Source organism: Salvelinus sp. IW2-2015, linkage group LG8, assembly GCF_002910315.2.
Source record: "Salvelinus sp. IW2-2015 linkage group LG8, ASM291031v2, whole genome shotgun sequence".
NCBI classification, from domain to species: domain Eukaryota; kingdom Metazoa; phylum Chordata; class Actinopteri; order Salmoniformes; family Salmonidae; genus Salvelinus; species Salvelinus sp. IW2-2015.
The window spans coordinates 46,125,462-46,144,784 of NC_036848.1; the positions used below are offsets into that span (position 1 = coordinate 46,125,462).

The 19,323-nt window shown below is 42.9% G+C and overlaps 1 protein-coding gene across 1 annotated transcript in view; it reads right to left on the bottom strand.

Annotated features, from left to right (window-relative positions):
- lrpprc (leucine-rich pentatricopeptide repeat containing) overlaps positions 1 to 9,801 on the bottom strand; it is a 71,257-nt gene extending 61,456 nt beyond the window's left edge. Inside the window, exons 1-11 of the mRNA XM_023993558.2 lie at positions 9,588 to 9,801; positions 8,709 to 8,917; positions 8,424 to 8,546; positions 8,061 to 8,182; positions 7,799 to 7,857; positions 7,612 to 7,698; positions 4,103 to 4,229; positions 1,839 to 1,983; positions 1,448 to 1,605; positions 818 to 923; positions 613 to 720 (exon numbers count right to left, since the gene is read on the bottom strand). Of these exons, the coding sequence (XP_023849326.1) occupies positions 613 to 720; positions 818 to 923; positions 1,448 to 1,605; positions 1,839 to 1,983; positions 4,103 to 4,229; positions 7,612 to 7,698; positions 7,799 to 7,857; positions 8,061 to 8,182; positions 8,424 to 8,546; positions 8,709 to 8,917; positions 9,588 to 9,799 (1,456 nt within the window). The 5' untranslated portion in view covers positions 9,800 to 9,801. The remainder of the gene's footprint in view (positions 1 to 612; positions 721 to 817; positions 924 to 1,447; positions 1,606 to 1,838; positions 1,984 to 4,102; positions 4,230 to 7,611; positions 7,699 to 7,798; positions 7,858 to 8,060; positions 8,183 to 8,423; positions 8,547 to 8,708; positions 8,918 to 9,587) is intronic.
- Positions 9,802 to 19,323: the final 9,522 nt, after the last annotated feature.

Below are 19,323 nucleotides of genomic sequence, written 5' to 3' on the forward strand. Positions count from 1 at the left end.
CCACAGTGACTTAAAACCAATACCTCAACTATCTTCAATCCCTTCTAAAAATGCACACATTTTAGAACAACTATTTCAAGCATCAGAGCATCTAGTTCCAGGAGTGCCTCTCTCATAAAATATATGGATGGTATTGGAGCGACAGAGAAGTCTGTGGGTGTACGTCATGTGAGTGACCTCTCAGACAGTGACATCAGACAGGTCCCATCATGCCCTGTGGTGGGTTAGGGATCAGACCCGGCGCCCACCAGGGAGTGGTATGGAGGCGTCGCCATCCACAAAGCCGTGACGGACAGCTTCCTCACTCATTCTGAACCCTGTCACTCTCTGTGTTAGCCCCGTGAAGAGGAGAGCGACCCAGGGACACCCTGGCAAGTGAAGCTAACATGGGTGGTCAACTTGGAACGTCAATCTACTACAATGGTCAGTCCAGAGGGTGGTACTGGTTCATATCTGCATCTCCAACCACAAAGCATGAATGGGCTAAACAAATGAAGATGGAGGGTTCTATCGAGAGAACACTGGAGCTGAAATGACCCATCCAATCCCTATTTATCAGTATTTTATATCAAATGGTTTCGTGTTTGTAGGTTTTAAATCACATTTCCATACCTGTTGTGTTCTGGTCCTTGGCATGTTGTGTGAGGAGGGGCCAAAAGTAGTGGGGTCTGATGGGTTGCCCCTGTTCCTTCATCATCTTCATCACCTCCACTGCAGTAGCTGGAGAAAAGGAGGGAATATTAGAGAGATGAAGAACTCCCTCGGCTGTGTAGCCTCCTACTCCTTCCTGTGCATTCCTCAGAAGGATGTAGCGTACCAGTCTTCTTGGCCTCCAGGCAGCAGTAGAGGGTGAACTGCAGGGGAGTAGTGTGGTAGCTAGAGTCCTGCAGCTCTTTGCAGTAGCGCGCCATCTTATCCACTGGCTAAAAACACAGACAGATGGACATTTATTGAGCAGCTCATTTGTAGAATCCGGTGTCGTAGATAAGGGTTGGAACTAAAGTGTGCAGAAGGGTAGCTCTCCAGGAGGCGAGCTTGGGCAATCCTGGTCTAGAACCATTGTTTCTCCTAGGGTTGTTTTCAACAGTGGTGGCAAAGTTAGCGGGGGGAACGTGGTGGTGGCCGTGGCCAATGGTGCGGTTTTAGAGGCTCCCATCTTGGCAATTTGTTGTTAAAGCTAATTTCCTGCAATTCTACACATTTGGCCATGGCTTACGCCTTGTTGTTATGCTATCTGAGTAACTCAAGCATTATAACAAAGATTTTCCCCGACTGTCTARTTTTCATTTAGGTAATTGTTAGTTCTCAAAGTATATAGCTCCATTATCTTTTGCACATACTTTATATATGTTTGGAATTGTTTAAGTTTACTCTAAAAACGTTATACCATCACGAAATTGATTTAAACTTTGTTGTTTTTTTTGCAGTGGAAAAACTAAAGCCTTACCTTGTCCATGTTGACACAGTGGCGCAGGAAGAAGTTGCCCAGGGTGGGGGAGTCTCCACTCTGGGTCTCTTGCTGCAGGGTGGGGAAGGTCTTCAGCACGGTGAAGGCTGTGTCCTCCTGGCCCTGGGTGATCAGGCTCAGACACAAGTTCATAGCATCTACAGGGGAGAGAGGACAAGAGAGATGGGTTGACTCATCCAATTGACATTCAATTCATCAATATCATAATATTTGTTCTCAACAACGCATAACCAGAATGTTCAGGGGTAGTTTCAGTCCCTGCACCATCTAGTACAGGACACCTCAACAATAAAGTGTTAAACCTTCACTTGCATTGCAAGTTCCTGAAAAATCACTGTAAAAAGTGCTAGTCCTCCAGAGCTGATCATACCTGGTACATATCCTCTCTCGTGTCTCATACGCTCCACTATCTCTGGTACGTGCTGCTGATGGCCTGCCTTGGACAAGCTGAATACCACCTGCATCAGGTCTCTGTCCATCAGACTGGTGTCTGTGTTCTCCACAGCCTCCAGAGTCTGGGGATGGGACACACGGGAGGGTCAGTTCACACTCACACACACCAGGGTTTCTGTTGACCGACAACATTTTCATTTACCGGACCCATATGCATTGTGTGTGTAATCTGATTAGGGTATCCACCCATGGTTCTCAGAATGACAAATCACAGTTAGAATATGGTAATTACCAGAATATGGTAATTAACAGAACATGCAAGTCGAGGATGAAACGATGTGCGGTCCTTCTTATTGAATTCTTATGTGCACTTTAAACATGTTAGACTGTCCACATGGACTTTTTCTCAGTCAACAAGATGAGTAATGAACAGCAAAATCACTAGCCTATGTCAATCTACTATAGTAGAACAGTCTAAGGTAATTATTCTATTGGTCAGCTTGTCAAGAAAGAAATAGCCTATTCCAAACAGCTTCTGGGACAGTTTTGGTAAGACACGTCTCATAATATATATTAATTGTTCAGGTTTCAAACAATTAAGTATATAGGTTTTTAAAATGAATACTGCCTCCAGCTCATTGCAAAGTGATGTGTGACGCACTGATTAAGCCTGCCTTCCATTGCCGTTTGACGCCGCGTTCAATACAAATGGGAGCTCGGAAATCGCAGTGTTCTTGTGTCCAAGAACACTGGGGGGGGCTCCGACTGGGAAAAATCAATTTGAACGGTCATCCAACTCGAGACTCTTTCTATAGCTGACTTTCCGACAAAGATCACTGACGTCATGATTTGACCTAATATTTTTCAGAGTTCCCAGTTGTCCAGAAAGCCTAATTCTAAAATGGATTCAATCGTTTCTCCCCCCAAATCAATCTACACACAATGACAAAGCAAAAACTGAAATATCACATTTACATAAATATTTAGACCCTTTACTCAGTACTTTGTTGAAGCACCTTTGGCAGCGATTACAGCCTCAAGTCTTCTTGGGTATGACGCTACAAGCTTGGCACACCTGTATTTGGGGAGTTTCTCACATTCTTCTCTGCAGATCCTCTCAAGCTGTCAGGTTGGATAGTGTCGCTGTACAGCTATTTTCAGGTCTCTCCAGAGATGTTTGATCAGGTTCAAGTCCGGGCTCTGGCTGAGCCACTCAAGGACATTCAGAGACTTGTCCCCAAGCCACTCCGTTGTCTTTGCTGTGTGCTTAGGGTCATTGTCCTGTTGGAAGGTGAACCTTCACCACAATCTGAGGTCCAGATTCAGGCCAAATAGTTCAATCTTGGTTTCATCAGACCAGAGAATCTTGTTTCTCATGGTCTGAGAGACTTTAGGTGCCTTTTGGAAAACTCTAAGCAGGCTGTCATGTGCCTTTTTACTGAGGAGTGGCTTCCGTCTGGGCACTCTAACATAAAGGCCATGATTGGTGGAGTGCTGCAGAGATGGTTGTCCTTCTGGAAGGTTCTCCCGTCTCCACAGAGTGACTCTGGAAAGCTGTCAGACTGACCATCGGGTTCTTGGTCACCTCCCTGACCAGGCCCCGATTGCTCAGTTTGGCCGGCGGCCAGCTCTAGGAAGAGTATTGATGGTTCYMAACTTCTTCCATTTAAGAATGATGGAGGCCACTGTGTTCTTGGGGACCTTCAATGCTGCAGAATTTTTTTGGTACCCTTWCCCAGATATGTAATTATGTAAATATGGTATTTCTGTTATTTATTTTTAATACATTTGCAAAAAAAATGACCAAAAACAGGTTTTGCTTTGTCATAATGGGGATTGATAAGATTTCTATCAATTTTAGAATAAGGCTGCAACATAACAAAATGTGGAAACAGTCAAGGGGTATGAATACTTTCCTAATGCACTGTACATAATGAAAATACTCCACACACGCGCCAATTTAATTCCACTAAATTATGCAAATTAACCTATAGACCGCCGATAAGCATGATCAGTTAAATCTATTTCCATCAATGAATAGGCTAAAAAGCATTATTTCGCTAAAAAAAAAATATTCTCCCAGATAATTGGCAGGCTGCAATTTTCTTTATCGATTTTCTTTTTACACAAAAAGCCGGCCATTACTGGCTGATGGAAACCCTGACATACACACTACAAGGTGACATAGTGCACTTACCTACTAGATCTTATCCACTCACACAAACCCAATGGTCCACTCACCTGTTTGATCTTGTCCATATCTCCTTTCTCTGCATAGGCGTTGAGCAGTGCCACATATGTGTCAGGGCCCGGCTCGATGCCTGCCCCCTTCATGACTTGCAGGATGCTCTCTGAACTCTCCATGTCACTGTATGGGCACGAGACACAYACAAGTCAACACAATAAGACTGATGGGTTCAGATTTGTAAACGTGACAATTTTGTTAATCACTAGTTATACTAGAGACATGAGGGGTGCCATAGTCTAGGGCAGTGGTGCTCAACAGGTTTTGCCTGGGGACCCAAATTTGACAATAACAATTGAGTCACGACCCAATATTATGGACTGTTGATGATTACATTTTGTAATGTATTGCAGCTGCATTCTTGGGCAGGCTTCACTTGCAAAATAGACTGTCTCACTGGCCTACTATTATGGTATTAAAGAAAGTAATTACACAGCCAAATTAACTTAGAAAACAAATTCAAGAGAATWAGCCATTTTAAATTAGGAGACCAGTTCAGGAGTGGGGTGTAATACATTACCAGACTCAGAACATGACATTAAAACCAGTCCAATAATGTTAATGAACAGTAACACATACCAGTTAAAATAGAAAAAACAACAATCATTAGGAATTCTTAATCATCAATTACCATGTGAATAGTTTCACAACCTTAAAGTATTTAAAGGTGTAAGTTTAACCAGTTCAATAACATGTAATATGAATGTCAGAATTAGTTAATAATAATTACCCTAGTGAACAATAACTCATTAACCTGTTTATGTATTGTGTGTGTGTGTGGCTTATCAGTGGGAAAGCTGGGGGTGTTTCTTCAGTTTGATAAGTTTATTGAAGTCTGGGGTGATGGTTGACAGGAAAACTCGGAGGCCATGCTGTCTGTCCAGTTTATTTCTGCTTTTAGTTGTTTTCAGCACGGCCATAGCAGAGAACACACTTTCACACAGATAGGTAGAACTGGAGCATGATTCTGATTGCATGGCAGGCGAGAGCAGGATACTCTCCCACTAAGCTGCACCAGAACTGTGGCAGTGTCATTTCCGGGATGCGCATGCTCAGTTGGCGATCGAATGACAGCTCCACCAGCTGATCCTCYTCATTGCTGGGCAATGTGACGCTTCCCATCTCTACTCGAAAGGGGTCCCCGTATCCAGTCGTCGTCTTATGTTCTCCTTCGGGAAGTAGTCACAATATTTTCCCTGCAGCCTGACAAGATGCTGTTTAACGTTTTTCCCCCCCAGTGTGTCGCCGTGCGCTTTGTTGATCAGATTGTGGGCATTGGGAAACATGTCAATACTCCTGTTAGAAATATGATTTGCCCAAATGGTAAGCTTCATCTTGAAGGCATCCACTTTGTCCCTCTGTTCAAATCAATTGCGCCCCCTCCCTTGCATTGACACATTGAGCGAATTCAAATTATCAAAAATATCTGCCAGGTGGGCAACCTATGTGAGCCATTCCTCACAATCAAAATGTTCGGGCAGAGATGACTTATTTTCCTAAATAAACGCAGCAATCTCCGCTCGAAGCTCATAAAAGCAAGCTGGCACTTTACTCCTGGAAAGCCAGTGGACCTCTGCATGATAAAACACCTGCTGGTGCCCACTCCCCACAGAAGGCCTGGAAACACCTTTTCTTTTTGATATAGTTGACACACATCTTGGATAGTGTCGTGGAGCTCAGGCACCATGTCCTCCGCTGCCAATGCCTCCCTGTGTAGGAAGCAGTGGTTCCACGTTGCACTCTGTGCTTCCTCCAGGATCTGCTTTACTACTCCTAAGTGCTATCCCGTCATGGCAGCTGCCCTATCAGTGGTCACACCGACGCACCCATCCCAGACCAGTCCCACGGAGCCCAGGTGCATATCAATTGTGTTAAAGACAGCCTCTGTAGTGGTGGGCAAATCAGCACTAAAAAGGAACTGCTCCTCAAAGTTATTATCCCACACTTGTCTAACATAGACCATTAGAATTGCATGCTTTGCCACATCTGTGGATTCATCAAGCTGCAGTGTGTAATGGCCATTTTCACTGAAGCGCTCTGATGTCCTCAGACACGTCCTGGATTCTCCTCCTCATGGTGTCATTGGATAGGGGTATAGTTTTAAGTTTGTTGGCGGCTGACTCTTCCAAGATTTCAGTGAACATATCAATCGCAGCAGGGAGTATAAGATCCTCTGCGCTGGTGTGGGCTTTTTTGCACTTACCTTGTGGCCCAGCGCATTGCTAAACATTTTTTTTTTTWAAGTCAGCTGTCTTATCTTTGTGACTTGGATGCTTGGTGTCCAGAYGCCTTTTCATTTTGGAGGGTTTCATTAGCTGACAGTCTGTCTTCTAAAACCATAATTGATGAAGTCGGGGTCGTATTTTCTCTTCTTGACAGGGACTGGGTTACCTGCCTTGTTGTTGACATTGGAAGCAGCAGTAGATGAAGAGGGAGCTGAATGTTTTAAAAACTTGTCCATTATTTTACTCTGACAGCTAACCTACATGAGTTAAATGACAGCTAACTATCCACATGTGCAAATCCTGCAGAACACATCTGCATAGTTAGCTGTCAATCAAACTAGCTGTCAGAAGATCTGTATTATCTGATTGGACGTGTCACATTTAAAACGAAATAATGTTGCAGAGTGACATTTTTATTGGATTAGTGTGTGTGTGTGTGTGTCGAGAAATCCGCCATTTCATTGGATCAGTGTGTGTGTGTGTGTGTGTGTGGGGGGGGGGTCAGTGAGTGTGTGCAGCGATTAAACCCTCCAAGTCCGAACGTAGCTAGTCATTTCAACACTGCTGACGCGCTGCACGTGTAAAGTCAGCAACAATAAGTGGTGCAGTGCACGCACACCAGTGTGTCGCGGTAACGTTGTGAAAGTCAGCATCAATATGCGGCGAGGCCGTATCCTTTCAATATAAAAGTTTCAGTGCGGCGGTTGCCTTTCTAAATATTAATTACATTTTTTATATTCTTGCAAAAGTCCCATGACCCCTTAAAATCATCCTACGACCCCCATGGGGAGGGGTCGCGACCCACCAGTTGGGAATCCCTGGTCTAGGGTCTACACCAGAAGTTAATGGTTATCTGTAGCAGGAAGATGATCACATGTTGGCAGGCACTGATAAGGGTGGAGAGATGTGGATTAGTGAGGAAGGGGGTTTGAGGTAAGGTCACATGAAGGGAGAAGGAACAGTTTATTGCCCGTATCACTTAACTTCCTGCCTAGCAATAAAGATGTAATGTTTAGAGGAGAGACTACCCAAATTGSGGTATATACATACTATCACTGGTGGAACCATATCTTTGTCTTATGCAGCTCTATTGACCCAATAGGTGAATAAACTTGGTTGGAGCTTTCATACTGTCTGTCAACTTCTTACTCTGATATTTACAACCTAACAAGACCAAAACACAAAGAATTAGGCAGTAGGGGCACATTTATACTTATCATTGACATGCATTATAAATACATAACCTACAACACAAGCAAGGGTTCAAATATGACACTCACCCTGCACGTGCATGACCTGTCACTAAGGCGTTGAAAACAGCCTCTGTGATTGGCAGGTCCTTGCTCTTCATGAAACCCAGGATTGTACTGAAAGGGAGTGTGATGAGGACACAATAAACAGTCCTTCACTTCACATTGCTCCGATATCAAGTCTCTGTCTTAATAAACTGGTAAAAGTCTGTCTTACCTGGCACCCTCAATGTCCCCATCATGGCAGTAGGCTGCAATCAGTCTCTGGAAGGTCACCTAAACAGGAGGAGAGCTGTCATCTCAAGCTTTCATCTATATCGAAGACCTTCATCTTAGCATGACGCAAGTGCTCAGTTACAATATACAAAGAAAGACAGCTAAAAAAGAGAAGCAAGAACAAAGTTCCAGTTCATTTCCCCACGTAAAAGTCATAACAAAGAACATCAAGATAATAGATAAGATGCAGTGAATCTACTCACTCTGTTGGGCTGCACACCAGCTGCCTCCATCTTGGCCAAGAACTCTGTGGGGGAGAACTTGAACTCGTTCTGCAGGTATACCTTGAGCAGTGCGTTGTAATGACTGGCATCGTATGAGGCACCTTGACAGTAAAAAAGGAACATTTACTAATCACCAACATGACCACAAACTAGTCAGCCAATTCATTTTGTCATCTCAATACCCTATTTTTCTTCCTACAGCACTGTTAGTTTCAGTCGGACCTCCATCCACCCTCCATTTTCGTTGTCCTCTGACCCTCCTACATCCACTGATAATTTCTTCCCAGTGCCCTGTCCCAATAATGCCCTCTGGGTTTGGGTTCTATGCCCGCAGCCTTATACCCAGTTCCTGTAGCTTGTCCCAGATTCGGTGCGCCAGCTCAGTGCGTTCCGCCAGGGGCATCTCAGGCAGTAGAGAGCCACAGCTCCGCAGGAGGAGCAGGGCCTGGTTCCCACTAGGGTAGCCTTGAGAAAGAGAGAAAAAAATAGAAGTACAAGCCATGTGTTAGTTGGAGGGGAAGCATGTCAAGGTGTAGAAGACATTTTTTTAAATCAAAAAAGCAGTGAGGTGCTAGTCTGAGGTTCTCAAAGGAAGGAGGAAAGTGGTCAAGGTGCTTAACTATTTACCTGTTCGGCAGATGTCGTGGAAGATGCGCAGCAGCAGGGTCTTGGTGATGCGTCCCGTCCTCCTCACTGAACTGTCAAGCTTTGCCAGGGCCCAGTCAAACTGCTGGGCCTGCTTAGATCGCACACCCAAACTGGACTCATCAGTGGGTAGCCCCCGCTGCTCTGTGACCATGGCGTAGTGACGTACCCCTGCATAGGGCCACGCACACCTAGCAGAGGAAAGACCGGGCAATGGGTTATACATGGTTTATGGCAATAGGCTATAAGGTTTACAGCAAAGATAACGTTTTGGATCTCCCATTAAAGGCCACAGTGCCACAAGAATGACCTTGACCTGAGCACCCATGCTTCCTTACCTGATCCGAAAGGCACTCATCACCCTATACAGGCCTGTGGGCCTGAGTGTAGTCACCAACTCCTTCAAATTACATAATCGAACCCCTCCCGGGCTAGCTAACGTTATTTTAATGGAGCAGAAGATGCCGTCAAGCCCTCAGATTGTAGCCATCAGTTCTCTGTATATTCATTGTGCAGAATCAGGGTTACTAGTTTAAATAYAATTAGTTAATAGTCGTCCCATACAACATAGATAGCTAGCTAACGTTACATGATTTTGTTATAATTAACTATGTGAATTGAACGTCATTAGGACTTATGCAAGGAGGCCATATTTTTATTACATACTAGATTGTTGACTAAATAATACAGGCTAATACCAGTATATAACATACATACACACACACACACATATCAAAACATTTGCTCTCATGATAACCGGTCATATTAATGTTTAAGTACATTACTATGACTGTCATTGAAGCTCAATGACAACCGTAGGGTGCCAATCCAGCATGGACCGGCTAGCCAGCATTACGCTACCTGTGTACACTGTATGGGCCTGGGACGATTTGTCTTGAACAGACTCCGGAGCCTTTACCACCGATCGTTCCACTGTACAGTCGACTGAGCTGCGGTCCATTTCTGTTCGTCCCTGTTCTTTGAAGAAAGCCCGAAGGCGAACATTTCAGAAGTCGTGCAGATCTCAAGAGTGCTGCCATGTTTAACCTAAAGTGCGAGGAATGGAAGGGCATCCGCACCACGTGACGGGTTCAAAGGCTAACGGTCGAGAACAAGAGATCAGTAGAGGGGTTTTGCTTATTGTCCAGTTATATTATTCCCCCAGTTTGAACCAATCTGAGAAGTGTTATAATTTTACATGATAGACATTTGTAAATGTACATATTATGACCATKACTTGCCTATTTTCTATCTTACATTGCATTGTCTGGATTTATTATACGGCAACACCCCCAACAATAAAGTTATTCTATTGATCCACCTCCGTTTCATTACATGAGGACAAGCACGAAGCGTCTTAGTCTGGTCATGAATGTATACTGAACAAAAAATATAAATCCAACATGCAACAATTTAAAGATTTTACTGAGTTACAGTTAATATAAGTTAATCAGTCGATTGAAATTAATAAATTAGGCCCCTATGGATTTCGCATGACTGGGAATACAGATATGCATCTGTTGGTCACAGATAGTTAAAAAAAAAAAAGTAGGGATATAGATCAGAAAACCAGTCAGTCATTTGACCACCATTTTGTCTCATGCAGCACAACGCATCTCCTTCGCATAGAGTTGTTGATTGTGGCATGTTGTCCCACTCATCTTCAATGGCTGTGAGAAGTTAAAGGATATTAACGGGATCTGGAACACACGTCGATCCAGAGCATTCCCAAATGTTTTTATTTAACCAGGCAAGTCAGTTAAGAACGAATTCTTATTTACAATGGCAGCCTACGTGGGAACAGTGGGTTAACTGCCTTGTTCAGGGGCAGAACGACACATTTTTACCTTGTCAGCTCGGGGATTCAATCCAGCAACCTTTCAGTTACTGGCCCAACGCTCTAACCACTAGGCTACCTGGCGCCCCAAACGTCCTCAATAGGTGACATGTCAGATGAGTATGCAGACCATGGCAGAACTGGGCCATTTTCAGGTTCCATGAATTGTGTACAGATCCTTGCAACATGGGCCTGTGCACTATCATGCTGAAACATGAGGTGATGGCTGCGGATGAATGGCACAAAAATGGGCCTCAGGATCTTGTCACGGTATCTCTGCATTCAAATTGCCATTGATAAAATGCAATTGTGTTCGTTGTCCGTAGCTTATGTCTGCCCATACCATAACCTCACCGCCACCTTGGGGCACTCTGTTCACAACGTTGACATCAGCAAACTGCTCGCCCACACGATGCCATGAACGTGGTCTGCGGTTGGGAGGACGTTTAGACGTACTACCAAATTCTCTAAAATGACATTGGTTAATTTCTTGTATTGTAGAGAAATTAACATTCAATTATCTGACAACAGCGCTGGTGGACATTCCTGCAGTCAGCATGCCAATTGCACGGCCCTTCAAAACTTGAGACATCTGTGGCATTGTGTTGTGTGACAAAATTGCACATTTTAGAGTAGCCTTTTTTTGTCCCCAGCACAAGGTAGACCTGTGTAATGATCATGCTGTTTAATCAGCTTCTTGGTATGCCACACTTATCAGGTGGATGGATTATCTTGGCAAAGGAGAAATGCTCCCTAACTGGGATTTAAACAAATGTGTGCACAAAATTGGAGAGAAATAAGCTTATTGTGCGTATGGAGCATTTCTGGGATCTTTTATTTCAGCTCATGAAACATGGGACCAACACTTTACATGTTGTGTTCATATTTTTGCTCGGTGAAAACTGGGAGTTTATACATAAGTGTATATGGAGTGTGTGACTCTCTTTGTTTTATTGCTAAAAGTATACTTGAAACACATTATAAATACACTTTTTTTTCGTAAAGAAAATACAGGAATTCAAATACCATTTTAGTATACAGTATTTCTAAGTTATGAGAAATATACATCAAATATATATTTTATATATACTTAAGTAAATAAAAAGTGTCCCAATTTAGAGCATTTTAATAATTGTAAATGTATTTAATATACTTCATGCTAATAAAATACAAATAAAATTGACATAAATACATTAAATGTAAAATATGTTACTGAAGTATGATTTTTTTCATCTGCTTGGGTGAGGTGGCAGAGTTCCATTTAGTCATGGCTCTATTTAATACTGTGTGTTTCCCAGCCTCTGTTCTGGACCTGGGGACTGTGAACAGATCTCTGGTTGCATGTCATGTGTGATACCGATAAGTGTCCGAACTGTGTGCCAAATGCTTGAACAGACAGTTCGGTACCTTCAACACCTCGCACCTCAATTTTGAGCCAGGAGAGATTGACATGCATGTCATAGGGCTACTTAATGTTAGATCCCTCACTTCAAAGGCAGTTATAGTCAATAAACTAATCACTGATCATAATCTTGATGTGATTGGCCTGACTGAAACATGGCTTAAGCCTGATGAATTTACTGTGTTAAATGAGGCCTCACCTCCTGGTTACACTAGTGACCATATCCCCTGTGCATCCCGCAAAGGCAGAGGTGTTGCTAACATTTACGATAGCAAATTTCAATTTACCAAAAAAAAAGACGTTTTTGTTTTTTGAGCTTCTAGTCATGAAATCTATGCAGCCTACTCAATCACTTTTTATAGCTACTGTTTACAGGCCTCCTGGGCCATATACAGCGTTCCTCACTGAGTTCCCTGAATTCCTATCGGACCTTGTAGTCATAGCAGATAATATTCTAATTTTTGGTGATTTTAATATTCACATGGAAAAGTCCACAGACCCACTCCAAAAGGCTTTCGGAGCCATCATCGACTCAGTGGGTTTTGTCCAACATGTCTCTGGACCTACTCACTGCCACAGTCATACTCTGGACCTAGTTTTGTCCCATGGAATAAATGTTGTAGATCTTAATGTTTTTCCTCATAATCCTGGACTATCGGACCACCATTTTATTACGTTTGCAATCGCAACAAATAATCTGCTCAGACCCCAACCAAGGAGCATCAAAAGTCGTGCTATAAATTCTCAGACAACACAGAAATTCCTTGATGCCCTTCCAGACTCCCTCTGCCTACCCAAGGACGTCAGAGGACAAAAATCAGTTAACCACCTAACTGAGGAACTCAATTTAACCTTGCGCAATACCCTAGATGCAGTTGCACCCCTAAAAACTAAAAACATTTGTCATAAGAAACTAGCTCCCTGGTATACAGAAAATACCCGAGCTCTGAAGCAAGCTTCCAGAAAATTGGGACAGAAATGGCGCCACACCAAACTGGACGTCTTCTGACTAGCTTGGAGAGACAGTACCGTGCAGTATCGAAGAGCCCTCACTGCTGCTCGATCATCCTATTTTTCCAACTTAATTGAGGAAAATAAGAACAATCCGAAATTTCTTTTTGATACTGTCGCAAAGCTAACTAAAAAGCAGCATTCCCCAAGTGAGGATGGCTTTCACTTCAGCAGTAATAAATTCATGAACTTTTTTGAGGAAAAGATCATGATCGTTAGAAAGCAAATTACGGACTCCTCTTTAAATCTGCGTATTCCTCCAAAGCTCAGCTGTCCTGAGTCTGCACAACTCTGCCAGGACCTAGGATCAAGAGAGACACTTAAGTGTTTTAGTACTATATCTCTTGACACAATGATGAAAATAATCATGGCCTCTAAACCTTCAAGCTGCATACTGGACCCTATTCCAACTAAACTACTGAAAAAGCTGCTTCCTGTGTTCGGCCCTCCTATGTTGAACAAAATAAACGGCTCTCTATCCACCGGATGTGTACCAAACTCACTAAAAGTGGCAGTAATAAAGCCTCTCTTGAAAAAGCCAAACCTTGACCCAGAAAATATAAAAAACTATCGGCCTATATCGAATCTTCCATTCCTCTGAAAAATTTTAGAAAAAGCTGTTGCGCAGCAACTCACTGCCTTCCTGAAGACAAACAATGTATACGAAATGCTTCAGTCTGGTTTTAGACCCCATCATAGCACTGAGACTGCACTTGTGAAGGTGGTAAATTACCTTTTAATGGCGTTAGAGCGAGGCTCTGCATCTGTCCTCGTGCTCCTAGACCTTAGTGCTGCCTTTGATACCATCGATCACCACATTCTTTTGGAGAGATTGGAAACCCAAATTGGTCTACACGGACAAGTTCTGGCCTGGTTTAGATCTTATCTGTCGGAAAGATATCAGTTTGTCTCTGTGAATGGTTTGTCCTCTGACAAATCAACTGTACATTTCGGTGTTCCTCAAGGTTCCGTTTTGGGAAACATATTGTTAACTTTCACTGCTATGCGGATGACACACAGCTGTACATTTCAATGAAACATGGTGAAGCCCCAAAATTGCCCTCGCTAGAAGCCTGTGTTTCAGACATAAGGAAGTGGATGGCTGCAAACGTTCTACTTTTAAACTCGGACAAAACAGAGATGCTTGTTCTAGGTCCCAAGAAACAAAGAGATCTTCTGTTGAATCTGACAATTCATCTTGATGGTTGTAAAGTCGTCTCAAATAAAACTGTGAAGGACCTCGGTGTTACTCTGGACCCTGATCTCTCTTTTGACGAACATATCAAGACTGTTACAAGGACAGCTTTTTTCCATCTACGTAACATTGCAAAAATCCAAAACTTCTGTCCAAAAATGATGCAGAAAATTAATCCATGCATTTGTACTTCTAGGTTAGACTACTGCAATGCTCTACTTTCCGGCTACCCGGATAAAGCACTAAATAAACTTCAGTTAGTGCTAAATACGGCTGCTAGAATCCTGACTAGAACCCACATTTTTTATCATATTACTCCAGTGCTAGCCTCCCTACACTGGCATCCTGTTAAGGCAAGGGCTGATTTCAAGGTTTTACGCTAACCTACAAAGCATTACATGGGCTTGCTCCTACCTATCTTTCCGATTGGTCCTGCCGTACATACCTATACGTACGCTACGGTCACAAGACGCAGGCCCTAATTGTCCTTAGAATTTCTAAGCAAACAGCTGGAGGCAGGGCTTTCTCCTATAGAGCTCCATTTTTATGGAATGGTCTGCCTACCCATGTGAGAGACGCAGACTCGGTCTCAACCTTTAAGTCTTTACTGAAGACTCATCTCTTCAGTGGGTCATATGATTGAGTGTAGTCTGGCCCAGGAGTGTGAAGGTGAACGGAAAGCCTCTGGAGCAACGAACCGCCCTTGCTGTCTCTGCCTGGCCGGTTCCCTCTCTCCACTGGGATTCTCTGCCTCTCCCTATTACAGGGGCTGAGTCACTGGATTACTGGTGCTCTTCCATGCCGTCCCTAGGAGGGTGCGTCACTGAGTGAGTTGAGTCACGACGTGATCTTCCTGTCTGGGTTGCGCCCCCCTTGGGTTGTGCCGTGGCGGACATCTTTGTGGGCTATACTCAGCCTTGTCTCAGGATGGTAAGTTGGTGGTTGAAGATATCCCTCTAGTGGTGTGGGGCTGTGCTTTGCAAAGTGGGTGGGGTTATATCCTTCCTGTTTGGCCCTGTCCGGGTGTATCATCGGATGGGGCCACAGTGTCTCCTGACCCCCCTGTCTCAGCCTCCAGTATTTATGCTGCAGTAGTTTAGTGTCGGGGGGCTAGGGTCAGTTTGTTATATCTGGAGTACTTTCCTCTCTTAACTGGTGTCCGTGTGTGAATTTAAGTATGCTCTCTCTAATCTCTTCTTTCTTTCTCTCTCTCGGAGGACCGAGCCCTAGGACCATGCCTCAGGACTACCTGGCATGATGACTCCTTGCTGTCCCCAGTCCACCTGGCCGTGCTGCTGCCTCCATTTTCAACTGTTCTGCCTGCGGCTATGGAACCCTGACCTGTTCACCGGACGTGCTACCTGTCCCAGACCTGCTGTTTTCAACTCTCTAGAGACTGCAGGAGCGGTAGAGATACTCTTAATGATCGGCTATGAAAAGCCAACTGACATTTACTCCTGAGGTGCTGACTTGCTGCACGTTCGACAACCACTGTGATTATTATTATCTGACCATGCTGGTAATTTATGAACATTTGAACATCTTGGCCATGTTCTGTTATAATCTCCACCCGGCACAGCCAGAAGAGGACTGGCCACCCCTCATAGCCTGGTTCCTCTCTAGGTTTCTTCCTAGGTTTTGGCCTTTCATGGGAGTTTTTCCTTGCCACTGTGCTTCTACACCTGCATTGCTTGCTGTTTGGGGTTTTAGGCTGGGTTTCTGTACAGCACTTTGAGATATCAGCTGATGTAAGAAGGGCTATATAAATACATTTGATTTGATTTGATTTGATTGACATTCGCCCTCCATGTACATCTAAGTGCAATACATGCTGCTCTGTTTTGGACCAACTATGTCCTTCTTCGTCGCACCTGACAACACAACTGGACAGTAGTCAAGGTGTGACAAAACTAGGGCCCGTAGGACCTATATGGCTGACTGAGATATCAAGAAAGCAGAGCAACACCTTATCATGGACAGACCTCTTCCCATTTTAGTAACCATTGAGTCTATATGTTTTGACCATGATAGCTTGCTATCTAGGGTGACACCTAGCAGTTTAGTCTCTTCAACTTGCTCAATAGCCACATTATTCAAAAATAGATCAAGATGAGGTTTAGGGTTCAGCGAGTGATTTGTTCCAAAAATTATGCTTTTATTTTTTGAGATATTTAGCACCAGCCTATTGCTAGTTTCCCATTCTAAAACTGACTGGAGATCTATGTTAAGGGTATCAGTTATTTATTTAACTGTTGCACACAGGTTTTATTAAAGGTCAGTGGAAGGTCATTAGTAAAAACAGAAAATAATAATGGTCCAAGCCGGCTGCCCAGCGGTACACCACACTCAACCAAATTTGCATTAGAGAGGCTTCCATTAAAGAAAACCCTCTGTGTTCTATTTGATAGGTAACTGTACATCCATGAGGGTGTTAATCCATAAGACCTACATTTAGTCAGCAATAAGTTATAATTAATGATATCAAAGGCTGCACTGAAGTCTACCAAAACAGCTTCCACAATCTTCTTCTTATCAATTTATTTCAGCCAATCATTGTGTAAGTGCATAGCATGTTGAGTGCCCTTCCCTATAAGCATGCTGAAAGTCTGTTGTTAAATTGTTTTCTGTAAAATAACATTGTATTTGGTTGAACACGATTTTTCCCAAAAGTTTGTTAAGCACTGGTAACAGGCTGATTCGTCTGCTGTTTGAACCATTAAAAGGTGCTCTGCTATTCTTGGGCAGTGGAATTACATTTGCCTCCATCTAGACCTCAGGGCACACTCCGTCTTCTAGACTTAGATTGAAGATGTGGCAAATAGGAGTCGCAATGTATTCCCCTACCAACCTCAGTAATTTACCTTCCAGGTTGTCGGTTCCAGGTGATTTGTCCTTATTTATAGATAGCAATCAGTTTTTCACCTCTTCCACACTAACTTTGCGGAATTCCAAGCTACAGTGCTTGCCTTTCATTATTTGGCCCGTTATMCATGAATATGAAGGCTCAGCATTTGTTGTTTGCATGTCATGCCTAAGTTTGCTAATCTTGTCAACAAAAAAAAGTAGTAAAGTGGTTGGCAACATCAAAAGGTTTTGTTATGAATGAGCCATCCGCCAGTCAGTGAAGGGTGGAGCTGAGTTAGCTTTTCTGCCTAGGATTTCATTTAAGGTCCTCCAGAGCGTTTTACTACAATTCTTTATATAATTTATCTTTGTTCCATAGTATAGTTTTTTCTTCTTTTTGTTTAGTTTAGTTATGTGATTTCTCAATTGACTGTATGTTTGCCAATTTACTGTGTTGCCAGACTTATTGGTCATTCCAATAAGACAAAGTTTTTTAATTCATCATCTTTCCATGGGGATTTGGAAGTTTTAACAGTCAGTTTCTTTATGGGTCCATCACATGCTTGTCAGTAACTGGAAGAAGCAATTTCCTAAATGCTTCAAGTGCAGTGTCAGGATGTTCCTCATTACAGACATCAGACCAACAAATATTTTTCATATCTTCAACATAGAAATCATTATTTATTTGTTTTTTCTTGTGAAGCACATTGCGTCGCATTCCATATCTGAAATGTGCTGTATAAATAAAGCTTGATTTGATTTGATTGTAAAACCTCTTGTATGATCGCTTATACACTATTTTAGGTCCAGTCTTTGGAACATTGATTTTCCTAGATATGTCTATTATATTATGATCATTACATCCGATGGGTGTGGATACTGCTTTAGAGCAGATTTCTGCAGCATTAGTTATGATTGGGTCAATACAAGTGGATGATTTAGCTCCTGTTCTGTTTGTAAGTACCATTATAGGTTGACTGATAACCTGAACCAAGTTGCAGGCACTGGTTACAGTCTGAAGCTTTTTTTTTGAGTGGACAGCTTGACGAATATAACCTACTGTCGCATTTCCAAGGAAATCCAGTTGGGGACGCTCTTGCCCCATAGAATTGGGTGAGGTGAGTGATAAGACAGAGGCCCTTCAGTGAGACCAAACTACATGGTTGGCAGAGAACAATGACAAGTTACAATTCCTAAATTACAATTGTAAACAAAAGTTATTGTTCCTTGTGTAAAAATTGCCTCAAATAATAATATTTATTAAAGTAATACATGTTCAAGGTTGGTTTCGTTTACMGAAACAAGGCATGTCTGACTTTTGTTAATAGGAAGGAAATTGTCCAGGCCACATTTAGGTCTATTTTATCTTTATGCATGCAGCAGCATCTACACATAACTAGATGCTGTTTTCAATTGTGCCCCTAGGTTTATTACTGGTGATGGTTATAGAACTCAGCATTGTGTTTTGTATCAAAAAGTGGGTTGGGCCTCTTTGTATGTAAGGAGAGAGCAGCATTCTCTTATGTTTATTTACAATGCACTCATGCAGAAACTGTATCAATCATCATTAATTAAATGTACACTTACAAATGACCAAACACAGTCACAGGCTTGGATAACACTGGAGGCCCCTTCGGTCTCCCCTTACACTGAACAAAAATATAAACGCAACAGGTAAAGTGTTGGTCCCATGTTTCATGAGCTGAAATAAAAGATCCCAGAAATGTTCCATATGCACAAAAAGCTTATTACTCTAAAATGTTGTGCACAAATTTGTTTAAATCCCCCTTAGTGAGAATTTCTCCTTTGCCAAGATAATCCATCCACCTGACAGGTGTGGCATATGAAGAAGCTGATTAAACAGCATGATCATTACACAGGTGCACTTTGTGCTCGGAACAAGAAAAGGCCACTTTAAAATGTGCAATTTTGTCACACAACACAATGCCACAGATGTCTCAAGTTGAGGGAGCGTGCAGTTGGCATGCTGACTGCAGGAATGTCCAGCAGAGCTGTTGCCAGAGAATTTAATGTTCATTTCTGAGCARGTTTGGGATGCTCTGGATCGACGTATACGACAACATGTTCCAGTTCCCGACAATATCCAGCAAACTCTCACAGCCATTGAAGAGAAGTGGGACAACATTCCACAGACAACAATCAACTTTATGCGAAGGWGATGTGTTGTGCTGTATGAGGATGGTGGTCACACCAGATACTCAATGGTTTTCTGATCCACCCCCCTTTCTTTTAAGGTATCTGTGACCAACAGATGCATATCTGTATTACCAGTCATGTGAAATCCATA